Source organism: Carcharodon carcharias, chromosome 4 (genome assembly GCF_017639515.1).
Source record: "Carcharodon carcharias isolate sCarCar2 chromosome 4, sCarCar2.pri, whole genome shotgun sequence".
NCBI lineage: Eukaryota > Metazoa > Chordata > Chondrichthyes > Lamniformes > Lamnidae > Carcharodon > Carcharodon carcharias.
Window position 1 is genome coordinate 72,773,238 of NC_054470.1, and position 19,445 is coordinate 72,792,682.

Sequence of the window (19,445 nt, forward strand, 5' to 3'; positions counted from 1 at the left end):
TCATTTCCTTTTTCTTTTTTGAGCTGTATCTTTCTTCTCCAATGTTTCTCCCCTGATGACACTGACTTGTGCTCCATCAATGGTAACTGATCTTCAGTGCCTAGTCCAAAAGATTATTCTTCATGTGGCTCACTGAATAATGGCCTGATTTATCCATGCTCCATTTCTCCCCAACATACACCCACACCTGCATACCCCACCACCCAAACAAATATCCAACATCATTTGTGGAAAGAGAAACAAAGTTAACATTTCGAGTCCAATATGATTCTTCTTTGGACATTAACGCTGTTTCTCTTTCCACGGATGTTGCCAGACCAGCTGAATTTTTCCAACACTTTCTGTTTTTATTTCAGATCACTAGCATCCACAGTATTTTGCTTTTATCCAGCATCATTCACTGGACTGTGATCAGTAATGGAAACTCTAGCTAATTGTATCTCTTCTTGAATTCAGGTACACTGAAATCTTGACTCCTGCTTCACAATCAGATCACTCATTAAGTTCTACATATAGCATCTGTGTTTACTATCCTATATGGCTCAGAACTACTCCAACAAAATACAATTACTGACAAGAAACTTGGGAATTTCTGAGGGATGGGTCTACTTTGTCAGGAATTGGATCAGTGGGTGAGAGATATACAACTGATGATATAGATGCAGCAAAAATAAAAAGTTCTTGAGCAACCTGTGTCTTCAAAAATATTGGGGTAAAACGCTCAACAATTAAACTTTTACATTTGATTTAAGCTCTGCATTGTGTTTCTAGAATGGCTGCAAAACCCTACATGATTTATGTGTCATGACTTGGATTATTGTTGTGTTAATTATGGGGACGTATATTGGCCCAGAATTTCTAATCCTCTGGAGGTTGTCATATGGAGAACAATTTTGCACATCTAATTAAACTCTGATTTGAAGTGTTTCATTCAAATGGGTAAGTTTTCCAAAAGCTATTTCCTCACTGGAAGAAATTGATAAATGAAGGTACAATTTTATGGGATTTTACTATCTCCCACAATAACTTTGGGAAAAGATTGGCAGAAAATGTGAAGAAACTGCAATACTTATGGTGAGAAATCAAAAGAATCTCTAGAATTTTTACCTCTGGCTATATGTAGATTCAGTTACCTAAATGTTATGGCTTTACACAGTAAACACTCAAAAATGAAATTCCAGATCAGTTCTTTTTGTCATTTGATTTAGTAAATAAACTATATCATTTATCTTAATTGAAGCTTCTAGTTTGAAACAATTACATCAAAACAGATTTTTGAAACTGAGAATACCACAGTATCAGTTCTGGGATGCAAAAATTATTGCGATAAAATACCACGATGAAAATGTTGCAGAAATCATGAGTTGAAACAGGAAAGAAAATTTTTTAAAAATTTTAAATCAAAAAATTTCCTAAAAATTAAACAAAATATCTCTGGGAATAAAGATGCTGAATTGACCCCAAGAAATAGAAGATTTTTACCGAGCAAATGAAATAAGTTCCCCCTAAAAAAGACAACTATCTACTTTTTTTTAGTAAACAGCTCTTTATATTTCCCTTGTTGACATGAGTTGGCACAGCAGAGACCAAGAACCAACTCTCTGCTTTTCTCTGTGTCTGTTTGCTACATCTAAACTTTAGTCACTGAACCACAGACACCAAAAAAGAACAGGGAGCATTGTTCCAATCCCTGGGTCAGTTACACCAGCACCGGTATAAGGTCTCAAATGAAGAGCAGAAAAGGAACATTTCAGGTACAATTTCTTCACAGAGAAGCTATTGAAAATGTAAATAGGAGCAGTGAAAATAGAGGAAAGCTGGTTAAATTGTTGATGGGCAGGGCTGTTAGAGATCTCAACCACAAAGGGGAACTAAACAGCAAAATCACAGGAACTGTATCGTTTTCTATTTCCCCATCCATGTCACACATCATGGCCTGTAACTTCCAAGCTTCTGGAAGTTGTAACAGGTTTGTACCCCAAAGATGTGCTGGGGAAACACCAACCCCCCCGAAAGTCCCCAGGTAAAGATTGCCCGGTAATTTCTCAGGAACTTCAAACTTCTGTTGGGCAATTACCCTGCAATCAGAACCACCCGAAAGTATGATTTAAATCACAAAGTTCTGACTGTCTTACAGTAATAGTTACCCAGAAAAAGTTAGAAGAATTAAAACCACTTCTAACTGCTGGGTAACAATAGTACTGACACCCGCCACAGGGCTCCCCCTCCCACCCCAACCCCCCCCCCCCCCCCCCCCCCGGGACACCCCATGAACACCTGACCTCCCACACCCACTGATCACTCACCCACTGATCACCCCACCTGATCCCCCAACCCTCTCACTGACCACCTGACATGCACCTGCTGACCACCCAACTCCCCTGAGCACCCAACACACCCCATCAAACACCCAACACCCACTCCCCAACAGACACCGTCCCACTGACCACCTCACATGCCCCCATTGACCACCCAACCCCCCTGAACACTCATGCTACCCACCGCCCCTCCCATCCCTGGTGACCAACCCGGCCCCATATGCTGAACTCATGGATAAACCACTGCAATTCTGAATATTAATTCCTATACCTTTTGTCTATTTTTCAAATAAGTTATAATCAGCCTCTACTGTGGGTCCATGAGGTTTGCCTGGAATTCCTCCTTTGTCGCAGAGGAGGGCGTGGACTGTATTTAGTTTGTTGTCAGTGACATAGTGGCCTTGAAAAAGATTCAGAGGAGAGCAGCAAGAATGATTCCAAGTTTAAATAACCGTAATTACTCAGAAAGACTTAAAAACTGGGGTCTATTTACTCTAGAACAACCTAGATTTAGAGATAGCTTGATGCAGATATATGAATTAATGAAAGGACTGGATTGTGTGCATGCTTGGAGAGTATTTCAGTTTGACAGATTGAGAAAAGCCAAGGGACGTGCATTTGAACTATGCAAGAGGAGGAACATACTAGATGTTATGGTTCTTTTTTCAGAGTGGAAGTTGTTGCAGCTTGTCCACTGTGTGCTGACACCCTTCAGGCATTCAGGTGGGAGCTGAATCAGTTCTTGGCTGGAATAGAAATGGTACATGTAGGAAGTAAGTAAAATAACAGATGCCACACATATGATCAATGTGATCTCCTGTACTGTTTCAATTGCCGATGAGGGTTGGAGAGGAATTTCACACGTTTGTTTCCCTTATTCACCTGGGCATTTTTCATGCTTTTTTGCCTCTCTCAGGAGGTTCTATAGCTGCAGTTGTCATTGAGGGGGGTGTTGGGTGGAAAAGTGGGGCCTGGATGGCAGCGAAGAGAGGAAGGAAGTATCTTGTCATGATGTTCCAGGCATCATGAGTGTGAGGCAGGCTGGATGGACCAGCTGGTCTTTTCTTTCCAGCCTTTTCATACGTTCTATAATATCCATCACGTTTCTACTTCTCTTTAGCTTTGAAGAAGAGCCAAATGGACTCAGAACGTTATCTCTGTTTCTCTCTCCACAGATGCTGCCAGGCCTACTGAGTTTTCCAGCATTTTCTGTTTTTATTTGATTTCCAGCATCCACAGGTATTTTGCTTTTATCTTTTCATACGTTCATTAGTTTATGTGTTTCACCTATTGTCTTATTGGTGTTACTGTCTATTGGGATTTGATTGTTTTATCACGGCTCTGGAGTTCCAGTTGCAAACTAATGTTTGAAATAATAGTGGGGATTATTCAAACTGCTGGAAAATGGTCTATATGCAATTTTTAAATTGGCCACATGGGGAAGCTGTAACAAACATGGAAATGTGCTGAGAAAAAAATCATTATCAGCCTCCAATTTTATTTACATAAATGCTCATTTCAAGATTTTAGCTGAGTTGTAAGCTTCTCAAATCTCCTAAGATGGCATAAAGGAAGAACTTTTAAAAAATGGATTCCTTGGGACACAGTGTTGCTGTCAAGGCCAGCATTAATTTCCCATCTGCAGTTTGTGATCTAACTCAGTGACTTTCCAAAGAATTTGAGAGCGCAGTTAAGTCAACCACATTGGTGTGGAGTTTGAATAACATATAGACCATAGCAAGTAAAGGAAAATAGTGAACCACTACTCGTGTGCTTCGAGATTCACACAGGAAAAAGGTTGGGCAGGACAGACAGAAAAGGTCAAGCTCCTAGTTCTTTGTCAATGTTGGAATAAACCCAATGTTGTATGAAAAGTTAATTTTAAATTTAGAACTTGTCAAATTCAGAAAAAAAAACAAACCAGAAAAATAATTATAGAAAGGAAGAATGAACTTGAATTTATTTAGCATTTTTCACACACTCAACAGGTCACGGCCAATGAGTACTTTTGAAGTTCAGCCACTGTTGTAATGTAAAAATGTGGCAGTCAGTTTGCACACAGCAGGAACAAATATATGTTATATCCGCTAAGACTGCCTTATGCACCAATTCCACTGTAGCAATATAATAATAACCACATAATCTGTTTTAGTGGCATTTGTTGACGGATATATGTGAGCCAGGACACCAGGAGAATTTTGCAAAGCAGCAGAATCAAGATAGAAACACAGGTGGGGAGATTTATTGAGCAGGCCAAAGGGAAGCAGAGGGAAAAGTTCACTGTTTGGATAGTGCAGATGGGATGCTCCTTTAGTCTAAGAAAAGCCATCACTGCCTAGGGCACACTTGTACAATTTTGCCATTCAAAATGAGTGAGCATCCAGGACATGGAATGGACCCATGTCATGGGCTCAAGTGTCACAAGAAAGTGGCATAGAGACAATGTGCTGATGTAGATATTGGTACAATCAGGAACTATTTTCAGGAGTAGATACTGCACCAACTCTATTGTCCCAAGAACCTAGGCTCCACTGAAGAACCATGTTTCAGTTTCCTTACAGCACTTGATGCCTTTCCCTGCCCCTACATAAAAACTCCTGTAACTGAGGTGCTGATACTGCCAGCCACAGAGAAGAATACTGATCAGCACTTGTTCCAACATGGCTCTGGGTGTTCCCTGCAGAAGATTGTGAAGATGTCACGGTGCTTTGTTTTTCCGTTACATTGTTCTGCAGGGCTATAGTAATGCTGGAGGTACAATGTTGTGCATTCTTCAAGAATTGGTGCATAAGGCAGTCTTAGCAGATATAACATATATTTGTTCCTGCATCAACTCCCATCTAAAGGCAAACGTGGAAGGAAAACAATCCCAAGTGTAGAGCTGACATGTGTTGTAGGCTCACAGCCAGCCAAAACTTTCTTCCTTCTCTGCTATCTTCACCTGTTCCTGCCCACTTATGAATTGGGATTTACCTCGCCAACATTTCTCACTTCCTTTAGGGCCATTGAGTTTAACTAACCTGATGGCAGGCAGCCACAGGAGCTGCCAGTCTGATTTCCTGCATTCAGTTATCACGATCAAGAAGCCCACTCAAAATTGAATGAGGCCGGCCCTAGCTGGCAGACAATCCCGCACCTTGGCTAAGAGATTCCCTGATGCAGGCCCTGGTAGCATCACATTATTTTCTGCCTCGTCTGCAAGGTTCACCTTGCACACAGACCCCGCAACTGCCACAACACTTCAGTTATGCAGTGAGAATATGCAGCATTATCACTGAATGATATTCCCACCCATAAATGTGAAAAAAATCAGCTAGATTTCAGACACTCCGCATAAATTTATAAAAGATTACATTTCAAGCCAATTTTTTTTGAGAAGCTAACCATAACATGGTCAGTAAGGAAGTGTATGGAGATTATCTATATAGACCGTCTTAAGGCATTCAAAAAGGTTTTGCGTAAGAAACTTAAAAGAAATTACATGGAATTGGAGGCAACCTAGTTTGCTTGGATAGAAAATTAGATTGGAGGTAGGAAACAGGCATATATTCAAATCAGCATGAACAGACTAGTGGTGCCCCAGGGGTATTGGGGCCACACTTTTTTCTTATTTATAAATGATTTAGTTGAAGGAAGAGAACTTTATATCTAAGTTTGCTAATGACCCAAAAAGTTAAGTGGCATTAGTAGATGAGTGCAGAAAGTTGTAAAGGACCATTAATAGGCTATATGAATGGACAAAACAGATGGAGTTCATTGTGGAGAAATGTGATGTCATCCACTTTGCACCTAAGGAAAGCAATTCATTTTTTAAAAGCTAGGATCTATGAATAAGCAGAGATTTGAGGTTCAAATGGAGCTAGTGAGCATGTACAAAAATAATTAAAAAGGTAAATGAAATGTTGGCCTTTATCTCAAGGGGAATGGATTACAAAGGGGTGGAACTCATGATAAATTGTGAGGGCAAGTTGCATAGTCTAGGCTTGTATTCCCCTGAATATAGAAGATTAAGGGGAAATCTATTTTTTTTATCCATTCGTGGGGTGTGGCATCATTAGCTAGGCCAGCATTTGTTGCCCATCACCAATTTCCATGGAGAACATGGTGGTGAGCTGCCTTCTTGAGCTGCTGCAGTCCATGTGATATAGCTACACTCAGTGCTGTTAAAGAGGAAGTTCCAAATTTTGACCCAGTGACAGTGAAGGAACGGCAACATATTTAAAAGGCAGGGTGGTGAGTGTCTTGGAAGGGAACCTCCAGGTGGTGGAGTTCCCATGTGTCTGCTGCCCTTGTCCTTCTAGATGGTAGAGGTCATAGGTTTCAAGGCTAAGAAGCCTTGGTGATTTCCTACAGTACATCTTGTACATGGTGTACACTGCTGCCACAATGTTTGTGGAAGGGGTGTCAAACAAGCAGTTTGTCCTGGATGTTGTCAAGCTCGAGTGTCGTGGGAGCTGCACTCATCCAGGCAAGTGGGGAGTATTCCATCACACTCCTGACTTATGTCTTGTAGATGGTGGACAGGCTTTGGAGAGTCAGGAGGTGAGTTAATCTCTACAGGATTCTTAGCCTCTGACCTGCTCTTGTAACCACAGTATTTATAAGGCTAGTCCAACTCAGTTTGTGGTCAATAGTAACTCCCAGGATGTTGATAGAGGGGGATTTAGCAATGGCAATGCCATTGAATATCAAGGGGCAGCAGTTAAATTATCTTGTTAGAGATGGTCATTGCCTGGCACTTGGTGTGGCATGATTGTTACCTGCCACTTGTCAACCCAAGCCTGGACATTGTCCAGGTCTTGCTGCATTTAGACATTGTCTACTTCAGTATGAGAAGTCACGAATGGTGAACATTGTACAATCAGCGAACATCCCGATTTCTGACCTTATGATGGAAGCTCGTTGATGAAACAGCTGAAGATGGTTGGGCCTGACACTACCCTGAAGAACGCCAACAACCACAACCATCTTCCTTTGTGCTAGGTATGACTCCAACCAGCAGAGAGTTTTCCCCGATTCCTTAGCTTAGCTGCCTGATGCCACAGTCAAATGCTGCCTTGATGTAAAGTTTTATGATTAAACAATTTGATAAGCTAGATAGAAAAACTATTTTCTCTTGTGAGAGCCCAGAAAAAGGTGGCATAACCTTAAAATTAGAGGTAGGGTGTTCTGGGTCATGTCAGAAACCATTCTTCCCAGAAGAATCTGGAATATTTGTCTTCCAAAATACTGGGCCAACTGAAATCTATAATAATTTTGAAATTTCATGTTAGGCAAGTGCATTAGGGGTTATGAGACCAAAACAGGTAGTTAGGGTACAAAAACAGAAAGTGCTGTTAAAACTCAGCAGGTCTAAGTGTCTGTGAGTTAACATTGAGTCCTTATGACTTCTTCAGGCATAAGCACTCAAAAAGTTAATTATTTTCTCCCCACAGACACCGTTAGACCTGCTGAGTTTTTCCAGCATTTTCTGTTTTTGTTTCCGATTTGCAGCATCCACAGTATTTTGTTTTTATCTTTGATTTAGGATACCTTCAGCCAAGATCTAATTGTATAGGTTTGAGGCACAGAATGGCCTATTCCTGTCCTTATGCTGCCTGTTGATTACTAAAATTCTGATATGTAGGCATTACAGACAAGAGCAACTTGTCTACAAGGGCTTAGCTCTCTTGAGGGAATGGATCTATGTTTCAGCTCCACTTATAATATGTAGAGTGGAGAAAGAAGGGAAAATGCTGACTAAAAACGAACTGACTTAGGGTGTTACCTGGTTTATATTACTGTGACTCTGCTTTTGAGAGGAAACGGCTTGTGCAGATGCCACAAAGCAACTGTGCCAAAGCCATTAGTGGGTTTGGACGGCAATAGCTTGATTAAAGATAAGATAGTTGCTAAGGGACTTCCAATAGTAGTACCCCTGCCAATGTGTACAGCTTGATAGCCCTTCCCAGAAAGCATGAGAAAACTGCCTGGAAAAAAGCTGTCTGAAGACCAATAAACATAACCTGTACAGTTGACTCAAATTACATTACTCCTCAGGTCCGAGGTTGTTTCTACTGAAAATGAAATGTTCAGATTAACTTTTCAAAGCCATAGTTTAACAGTAATTACAAGCCAATGGCTACTCCATGCCTTCCACCCTGGAATCATGAAATGGTCTTCCCACATATAAATTCAAAAATATCTGAATAAACTTGTAGTTTCAAACCAGATGCTTAATTTCACAGGACTAATTGTTGAGACATTCTCAGGTGAGTGTGCTACCAAAGGAGATAAACTGGATGAAGCCAATAACCCAGGTAGCTACATTTGTTATAATAGGAACAGGATCCAGTTGTCTGATTTAACTAAATTTTCATTTGAAATTATATAGATGGTTCCCCTTCCCTGAATTCAAATTTCATTCACTAGATATGCAAGACAACATGCCCACTCATCCAGAACAAATGATGGTGCCTCCATCAAAATGTCTTATTGTCTTTAAGCAATTCCAGGGTTTTAAGTTCTATAGTCCATTCTGCATGTTGATCGCTGTGAAAAAGGGCTTCTTCAGGTCAATCCTAAAGCTATATCTTGCACAACAGCCCGAGGAGCTGAATGGCTTACTTTTATTCCCATGACAACATCAACCTGCAGCCCTTTGACTTGTCACGATTTACAGAAAGTTTTCTGGGTTTAGTTTTTCTGTAGCTTTTCCATCTTGCCCATCCCTCTGGATGCCACAGTTGTTTCCTCTTTTCAGTGTAAAAAAAAAATCCCACATCCTGTACCTTTAGTCCTTCCTCATAACTCAACATTAGACATTAGTATTTTTTTCTGGACTATGCATCTGTAGCTTCAATATTCACCTTCTGCCTTCATGACTTAAATGTAATATTGTACTGCAAATGCCATTTTTTCATTACTTTTATGTAACTAAAATACTTCACATTACGACATACATGTAGATAGCAACAAGACAGCAAACACATTTAACACCAGCTAAATTGCAGGGGTGAGGAAAGGGAGGAAACACTTGTTTGATGAGATATGGATAACCAACACTTTAATTGTCTAATTTTCTATTTTCAGAAGCTGTTCAAGTAAGATGAAATGGCAAACATTAATCATGAAATTAAATAAGGTGGCCATTTGACAACTTTTGATTTGCATTCAGCTGGATAATTTCTGAAGTTTTTGTCTGGGGCCTGACCAAGTAATCATGCACAATAATACCATGGGATGATACAGTTTGCATGCATATTTGATCCAAACATATCTAAATTTACTGGGATGTGTTATATTCTACCAGATCCACGCACACAAATAATTAGGTAATTTACCTAAATATTTATCACACAACTAATTTGATGTAATAAAAACAACAGAATTTCACTACTGGTGAAACATAGTGGCATGAAAAATTTTCACCTCAATGGCAGTCAGTTTTGCATTTCAGTCCAAATTGTTAAACTAAATCATAAAAAAAGTTAATTGCTTAAGTGCACATAAATTGCTCATTAGTACCTCTTGTATATGAATATGAATAGGTACAAGTGCACTCCCAACATGATCCTTCAACAATGATAATTTTACTAGAATCCACTTTCCAAATAATAAAAGTTTGGAATGTCAATTTTTTTCAAGCAGGTTAGGAAAGGGTGGTTGTTCAATCTACAGCCACATGCCACCCTCTAGCCATGGTAATTGAGACCCAGAGCAGAGACAACAACTACTACCAACCAGAGAGTTAGAAATACATTTGTATTTTGCAGGTCTACAAGTTTCAAAATAATTTCTTTTAGCACTGTTGCTTCATTGGCAGATCATTTCTAAATCTGAACATCGAGATTGAATAGTAACAACGTGAGATTTACAAATTAATGGGAACATAAATTTAAATTTTATAAGGCATTCCAGGGTTCATACTACAAATCTACATAGCCAAATACCTATATGTACAAATTCATCATATTCCATGGATGCAGTAACAGAATGGTCCAATGACTTGATAAAGCATCTTCTGCACAAGCTCTCATGCGTCACAATTTTGCTGAAGGGTAACATACAAAATGAGTCTAGAAACTAATCGAGATGTTTTATTTCTCAAACAGCAAGTGAACATGTCAAGCTACCGTTGTAACTTTTTACAATTGAGTCCACAAAATTTATTTTCACACAAGTAATTTAATGAACACTTTCCCACATTAACAGGTACTCATGTTTGACCAAAATAATTTCCAATTATCTAGCTTCCTAACCTTTTCAGTTTGGCAAGCAGATTGTTTATGAAGGCCTGGCTGCCAGTGTTTGCCTCTCAAATTTTATGCATCTGTTCAGAGGGGCATATGCCAGACAACTACTAAAGCACATCGGAAATGCCCAAAGCAAAATGAATTGAGGGACTTTTATCAATTACTGACTACCTTCAGTTTCTGGAAACTGCTTTAACATTTTAACTAGCTATTAAATAAAACAGCTGTGAATACAGTTTTGAAATTCCATTTCAGTATAACCATTCCAGATCTTTGCTCGGAAGAGAAAGAAATCAAAATCTTGACTCAAGACACCCTTATAGTTTGGTTACACCTAGTGCATCTTTTATGTGTGAAGGCATTTTGTGTGTTCCCCATGACAATAAAGTTTGCTACAGGTTACATTTAATATTTGAGAAACAGAAAGATTTAAATTCAAGCCTACTTTTCACATTTAAAGTTGGGATTCTACACCTGTTTAGTTTTATAACAGTAACTTTATTTCAAGACAAGTAAAAGCGATGATGTTTTAATTGAATGACATTAAAGCATTCTGTTCCCATTTTTCCAAGATATGACCAGCATTCAGCAAATCCTTCAACTGTAATATTACATTACTATACAAGTAATCAGAGGAACCTTTCCAGATCTTTCCAGTGCAGAATTGCATGGACTCTCATCATCTTTTTTAAAAACAATCACATTCATGGAACATGGCACAATGTCAAAAGGGAAGTCCAGAGCCTGTAAATTTATTAAAATTGAAGCAAAAGAATTCTGATATTACAATTGAGCATAAAGAACAAAATACCAAGGTTAACAATTTATCTATCTTCATGTGTGGATGCTTTAGGAAATGAAAACCATCCAAACTTTTTTGACATGCAAATAAGGTTAGCATATTTAACAATTTATTAATTCAGAATTTTTGGTCCAGACTATCTACATGAAACATTTTCATACCAAAAGACATTATCTGAATATCTACTTTACATCAGAAAGTACAAAGGAAGTATCACTTTCTTCAACACCACTTCTTTATGTAATAAAGCAACACACACTGAAAGTGATCAGTTTTCTCATTTATTTTGTACAAAAGTTTTGCAGTTAAAGGTAATGTAACAATTTTCTACCATAAACTTACAGTAAATCTATCAGGCCACTGCGTGCTTTTTTTTAATTTTGGGAGAAAAATAATGAACTTTAGCATTGATTAAATGCTATTAAGCAAGGGATTTCTCTTAAAAAAGTTAAAACTGGATTGTAATAGTGTCTTTGAATATTGCTTTCATCATTAACAATGAAAAAAGTTGAAATCTAAATGGAGTTTAAAAAAAAGTTACTTGCTACAACATAACAAGGTCACACAATCAGCCCATTATACTTAACTTGCATACTTATTAGCAGCAATATTTTCCTCATTAATCCATGTGCAACTACACACAACAAAGTCTACGCCAAGTGCAGATTTGTTCCTCACAGCTTTCAACTGAACAGAGGGCATATATTTTTGATTAGACATTAACATTCATAGATGACAACAAGTCATCAGCAAACTGCACCCCTCCCCCTGAAACATCCCTCTACAAAAATCTGTGCTTCTGGGTTCAAAATTCAGTTGATATAGTCCCACATGCATGAAAGCAATAGATGTACGAGGGTCATAATAAGTTCCAATATGTAATTTAACTTAAAAAAATAAAAATAAAAAAGGAACAGTTCTAAACACCTTTCTGCTACTGTAAACACAATAATATGGGCAGTGCTTCAGCCAACGAGTTATCTCCTATATCTTCCTCGTTCTTTGTCTCTTTCTCTCTCTCTCATCCTTTCCCTTTCTCGTTCACGTTCCCTGCCTCGATCACGTTCCCTGTCTCGTCGGCTATCTCGAGGCCGTTCACGCTCTCTCTCTCTTTCCCGTGGTCTACTTCGGCGATTGGTGACCACTGCCTGAGTGCGACGAAGGAAGTCATCTACTCTCATGTCATAGTCATGCTATTGGAATGAAGGAGAATGGTAATTAAAAATGAAATTATTTATCTTATAAAGAGTAACAGCTGGAACACATCTGATCAAAAGCTCTTCTAGTTGAGACTCAAGATTGCATTCAAATATATACTGCTGTTAGGACTATATTTATACTGCAACAAATGTCAATCTTGTATCTCTAGTTAGTTATGAAGGCAACAGTGCACTTGATAGTTACCACTCTAAAGATACTAGGCCAATTATAGGTCTACAGAAATCACGTACCAGACGCTGTTTACTAAACGTTAGATTATAACGTCACTTTGTAAAATCCCCAACAATTTAATATCCCATCATGAAAGTGGGTAATGACTGGAGCCACAACAATAAACATAGGTTCTTCAATTGCAAATTTAAAAAAGATTAAGCACCATAAATGTGTTGTCAAGTGTAAATGTGGGTTGTTTTTTTTCTTGACTATACCTTATTTGTTTATATTGCTTTGAGTAATAGTGTTTAAAACAAAGAGTGCTCACCAACTTTCCCTAATTTTCCCACCAATCTAAGATTTTATTTTAAAAGGGAGAAATAAACATCTAAATTTCCAAAATTAACAATGACTGAGCTTGATGAATCCAGCTTTCGCTTCCACTTCTGTATTTGTTATGAACTGTACCCATGGTTCTTTAAACAACACTAAGGATTCCAGCAACAGAGCTGGTAGCAGAAATTGCAGTAATTGGACTCTTTTGTCATTACCATGGGTAGTGTCAGAAACCAGATTGGTACTTCAATGCCAGACAGTAACAAGGCAGTGCAAAATCAAAGGGCAGTCCTTTCTTCTGTGCATGGCCTAACAATCCTTGTCATAAAACCATATAAATATTGCAATATAAAGAAATTCTCTGAAATGCCAGCCTATTCATGAAGCAAAGGCTGGTGAAAAGGCTGAATAAAAATAATCCACCCTATAACATTTAAGAATAAGGTTCTTAATCTCAATTGTCATAATTCCCCCAATGTTGACAAAATCTGTCAGTGAGCTATATTGCAGACTTATATTTAATTTAAGAGGAACTGCTTAACTTAATCACTGCAACAGTTGAATATGGTTGGGATTTGTTACTGCAATGAAAATCAGAAGATTGCAGTAAATTTGCGTAAAGTACATACCACTCGCTTGTCTCTGTATCTGGCTTCATGTGGGACTGGATGATGTCCAGAATATGGTGGATGTGCCTGAGGTGGTGGAGGGTGATGTTGGTAATAAGGGTGATGTGGAGCCTGCTCCATACCAGGATAAGGTGGCTGTAAATTAGAAAGACAAAACGTTAACACAGCATCCATGTCTTCATTTGCAGCATTTTTGAACTTTAAAAACATTTATTCCATCCAATATTGAATAAAAGCCAGCATCTTATTCCCAAAGGGCTCACAAAGCACAAGAAGCTGTTTAGCAACAAAGTGTGCAAAAGGCATTGGACACCATTAGACTCCAGGCCAACATCGCTATAGTCAGCCCAAATGCAGTCAAGCAGTAGGAAGGAAACAAGAGAGGATAACTTCATCGTCAGACTGTACAGGTACTGCTCTGAATGCTGAATAAGTTACCATCCAGTCTGGTTTACAAATGACTTGCAAGCATTTCAAAAAAAGAACTGGCGCATGGGGCCAGACTGGGCTACAAAGCGAATAGGAAGAATTTTCGTTTTTGATCATTTTGCTGGGGGCAAAATCACAGGCAGGTGAATTTCTTACACACCCACCAAGGATAACCTTTTTGAGGGGTGGACGACAAACAACAGACTATGTAAAGTGGGAGTAAAGTCAGCTACTTCAACTAACAATCAGACTTTTTCCAGATTTTAATAACCGAGAAACACTGATGGGCGAAATTCCTCTACCAAGTAGAGCATATCTTGGCTACTCACCATTCCCTGCCAAGGTGGTGGTGGACCAATGCTGTGATGAAATTCCCTCATATAATCATTGTATGACTGTGAAAGATATATTTGTAAATTGAAATCAGACATTGAAATGTATTTATCAATATATTAATATAAATATAATTCCAAGGTTTGAAATTTTACAGAAAGTTACTTACTCCATTTAGAAACACATCACGTCTAACGCCGGAAAATCGTCTGTAGGGATACAAAGTTCTGAAATTATGAATAAATTTATGTGAGAGAAATAAAAACTCGAATGAGTGACATGTTTAATTTAGGCAACCTACCTCTCTACTTCTTGATACCGTGGATCCTTCATGTATCCTGCCCAAAGATGAACATATTAACAAGAAAAGTTTTGTATAATGATCATTTACACAGGAAACCATTTCATAAATAAAGCTAACAGGGGCATTTAGACAATTCGTGGTTTTAATCAGCAGTATGAAAACGCCTACACTTTGCCAACGGGCTGTATGCATTTAAAAATATTTTTCAACATACACTAGTAGCCTTCAGGATTCCAAGTATGCCTAAGAAATCAATTTAGAAACAGCTATAGATCATCAAAACTCAAATAGGGCACATCATTCCTGCTGTCAGCTTTTGATCATGTTTTGTCAACAATATCCCATTCAACAGAATTACCTGGAAAAACTCAGCAGGTCTGGCAGCATCGGCAAAGAAGAAAAGAGTTGACATTTCGAGTCCTCATGACCCTTCAACAGAACTGAGTGTGAATTCCTTCAGTTCTGTTGAAGGGTCATGAGGACTGGAAACGTCAACTATTTTCTTCTCTGCCGATGCTGCCAGACCTGCTGAGATTTTCCAGGTAATTCTGTTTTTGTTTTGGATTTCCAGCATCCGCAGTTTTTTGTTTTTATATCCCATTCAAGTTTGCTAAGTCAAATCTTATGATATAGCTGCTTTTAGGAAACTATGGAATGAGTTTGAAGTTTCTTCCAAATCCATCACCATTCTTCTATCTAAAAAAAATCATCAACTGTCCATGGTCAATGCTATAGGCAATTTATTGTGCTTTTTCCTCACTTTGAGCATTTTGTTTTAAGCAGGAAGCGCTGTCACCCTTTATGGACATTGATTTGGAAGAATTACTGAGTTCAACAGCTCAGAGCTGAATTGGTCCCATAGGAGGTAGTTATTAACCCAATATTTCGCAATTATGACATTTCAATAAAGCTTTCTACAGTATGCTCTCTCCCTCAGTGAAAATGCCTTCAAGACATGGCACCAGGAAGTCACGTGCCAACCATTTCTAACTTTACCTAGGCTAAAAATTAAAGAGGCACAAGAATATTGGAACTATAAATTTAAACCAGTTTTGCAGTAAATATAAGTGTGCAATGCTATTGAGCTGTTTGCCCTGAACCGCTTAATCTTTCATTAAGGAGTTTTGTTTTAGTATAGGGACCAAGCAAACTCAGGCAGTTCACATGAAATAAGATACTAAAATGCCCTCTTTACTCAACAACATAATCAACAAATTACCCCCAGGGCAGCACCTTTTACACTAACTGACAACACTGTTGAACAAAGCTTACACTTTAACTGGGACAAAGTAACTAATTCAAGGTAGCGATAAAAGGCCATTCAAACCATTTAACAAATGCAAGCCCATTCCAGCTTTCAATATAAAAAGTCAAGTCTAGACCTTCAGACTGTGTATAATTTAAGCTATAATAACCCTATCTACCAAAAAGGAAACTCATTTCACACACAGTAAAGCTTTATTATTTTAAAAACATATTACCCAAATTTTATTAGAAAATCGAGATTCAATAAGAAAACATTCCTTTTGGAATTATTTCTAGAGAAACTGTTAATTCTGTGTACACCATTAAAATTACTGCCATTGCAATAGGTCTGAAAATATATACCATAATGGTGAAAATAAATTGAAAAGCAAACAGGAATAGCATTTACAATGTGCAGTGCCTAACTGATGACCTAACTGCACAATACTGAAATCTCAACCCACTTTATTGAATAGGCTATTTTCACATTTTTACCCATATTTCCAGTCACTTGCTTAACAGGTTAATCTTCAACTTCTAGATCTGAATTCCAAATATTTTTCTACAAGTATATTCTATACTGTCAAACAAGGACTGGTTTCTGAAATAGCTTACTCTTTTACGAATTGGCATTTGTTTACTTTTTAACTAATTGGCACAGTCACTTTTACATTCTGTTCATAAACAAAGCCTAAACAGTAATTTTAGGAAGTCACTGCAAAGTTGGAGACACACCATTAATTTCTGTAAAATTACAAAAAATCAATTATACAAATGGATGCCATAGTTCTCACTTAAAAATATAAAAATATGCTTATGGCCATTTAATCTGAAGCAATACCATTGTTTAAAAAAAAGGAAACTTGTCCAATGAGTAAATTGCATGCAGCATTTCCCAAGTTGCTGAATACTTTGCCACCTTGTGACATGAGCCTGCAACTACATAAAATTTGAAATAACATTTTAACGATTGATAAAGATAAATGCCAATAAACAAGCATGACCAAAAACCATGACAATGGGAAGGCAGGCTTGTGCATAGCAAGTGTCTCGTGCAACATAGAAATAAGCTTTTTATACGCCAATTTACTTGATTGTTCATGAGCCTCTGCACTGTTGTATGCAGTTACACCGATTTAATCAATGTTTGGGTTAAAAATTGTAATCATACATTAAACCCTAAATTCTGCCACCAATTACTGTCAAGCTAGCAAAACTCTAAGAATGGGATAAAATTGAATGCACTTCAGTTTGCCTGACAGCTCATTTTGTTTACAGAACTTTACTAAAAATGTAAATTATGGGAAGGTTCTTTCAATCTTTGTACTGAGAGAGACAAATATCACTACTTGAATTGCTTTACAGAAAGAAATGTTTTTATTCATTTGGAGCAGAACAAGTTGGCATTAGATTTGACTGAAGCCCTTCTAGGGCAGAACTTTGCATGACAATAGCACATTTCTGGAACTTGAGCGGATTAGCACATCTCTGACACTGTACCCTTTAAAGTGAATGGGTGGGAGGTTTATGGGGCACACTGACACCCTAATTCCCAAAATACATAACACTGTGCAAAGTTCTGCAAAAGGAGCAATTGCATATAAAATCTACAACAAAGACAGGTAAACAAAATAGCTTCAGTTACTGCATTAATTTCTTCTCATCTTATGCTAATCTCACACCACACAACATCCTTAATAAGACTTCCAAAAATACTTAGCTGGTCTGACAGCATCTGCCGACAGGAATACAGTTAACGTTTTGAGTCCGTATGACTCTTCAACAAAACAGACTCTTCCACAGAACCGCAAATGCTGTCAGACCTGCTGAGTTTTTCCAGGTATTTTTATTTTTGTTTTGGATTTCCAGCATCCGCAGTTTTTTGCTTTTATTCCAAAAATACTTGGTTGGCATGCTTTAAGATCCATGTTTAACATCATTGAACAGCATTTAACCCACTGCTTATACAAGTAACTAACAGGCATTTTTGAAAGTGATGCATTTCTGAATTATATATCAAGTTTCAAATATGGTATTAGCACAGTAAAATCGAAAAAGCATATATTAAATTTTTTGTAAATAATATCGTAGACAGGAATCAAAGCTTTATTTTTATGAGCGACAAACGGCTAATACTTCAGGAAGGATGTGTCAAAAACTTGAGTTATTCTCCATGGAGCAGAGAGAGGGCTAAAGGGAGATTTGTTTTTGAAAAAATAAATTTTGGCAAATGGAATTTAATCATGAGGAATGTGAGGTGATGCATTTTGGGAGGCCTAACTTGGCAAGGGAATACACAATGAATGGTAGGACGGGCAGAGGGTGAGGGGGACCTTGGTGTGCATGTCTATAGATCCCTAAAGGCGGCAGCAGCACAGGTTGATAAGGTGGTTAAGAGGGCATATGGGATACTTGCCTTTATTAGCCAAGGCACAGAATATAAGAGCAGGGAGGTTATGTTGGAGCTGTATAAAACGCTAGTTAGGCCACAGCTGGGAGTGCTGTGTGCAGTTCTAGTCACCACACTATAGGACGGATGCGATTGCACTGGAGAGGGTGCAGAGAAGATACACCAGGATGATGTCTGGGCTGGAGCGTTTCAGCTATCAAGAGAGACTGGATAGGCTAGAGTTGTTTTCCTTAGAGCAGAGAAGATTGAAGAAGATTGAGAGGGACCTTTTAGAGGTATACAAAATTATGAGGGGCATAGCTAGGGTAGATAGGAAGAATCTTTCCCCTTTAGCAGAGGTGTCAATAATCAGGGGGCATCAATTTAAGGTAAGGGGCAGGAGGTTTAGACGGGGTTTGAGGAAAAATCTTTTCACCAAGTGGGTGGTTGGAATCTGCAATACTGCCTGAGGGGGTGGTAGAGGCAGGAATCATCAACATTTAAGTAGTATTTAGATAAGCACTTGAAACACCATAGCATACAGGGCTATGGGCCTAGTGCTGGAAAATGGAATTAGAATAGATAAGTGCTTGATGGCCAGCATTGACACGAAGGGCCTGTTTCTGTGCTGTATAACTCAACTTAAAATCTGGAAGGGTTTCATGCTAAACAGTTTAGAGACTTCTTGGCAAATCCAATGGCAACAGGGCTGGTAACCAGAAGACACAGATTTAATGACTGGCGCAAGTAAAATGAAACATGCAGAATTTTTTAAAAACTTAAGTTATTGTAATCTAGAATGCACTGCCTGAAAGGATGACAGTAAATCAAATGGTAGCTTTCTCAAAGAAATTGAACAAATAACTGCAAAGGAAATAATCCACTGCACTACAGGGAAAGAGCTGGGAAATGCGTCTAATAGTTTTTGAGCTGGCATAGACATGATAGGCTGAATGGCCTTCTTCTGTGCTGTATCATTCTAAGATTCAATAAGATTTCTAATCTTTTCTCATCGATAGGCTGAATGGCCTTCTTCTGTGCTGTATCATTCT

General features: G+C 38.3%; 1 protein-coding gene across 6 annotated transcripts in view; it reads right to left on the minus strand.

Moving 5' to 3' along the window:
• Nucleotides 1–11,029: 11,029 nt before the first annotated feature.
• The window catches only part of ythdc1 (YTH domain containing 1), a 43,476-nt gene continuing 35,060 nt past the window's right edge, over nt 11,030–19,445 (minus strand). For 4 of the 6 annotated variants that reach the window (XM_041185800.1, XM_041185799.1, XM_041185797.1 and 1 more), the window contains 5 exons: nt 14,757–14,793; nt 14,625–14,682; nt 14,452–14,517; nt 13,694–13,828; nt 11,030–12,547 (listed from right to left, as the gene is read on the minus strand). In XM_041185800.1, the coding sequence (XP_041041734.1) occupies nt 12,332–12,547; nt 13,694–13,828; nt 14,452–14,517; nt 14,625–14,682; nt 14,757–14,793 (512 nt within the window). In that variant the 3' untranslated portion in view covers nt 11,030–12,331. The remainder of the gene's footprint in view (nt 12,548–13,693; nt 13,829–14,451; nt 14,518–14,624; nt 14,683–14,756; nt 14,794–19,445) is intronic. The other 2 variants (XM_041185798.1, XM_041185796.1) reach the window with 1 other exon arrangement.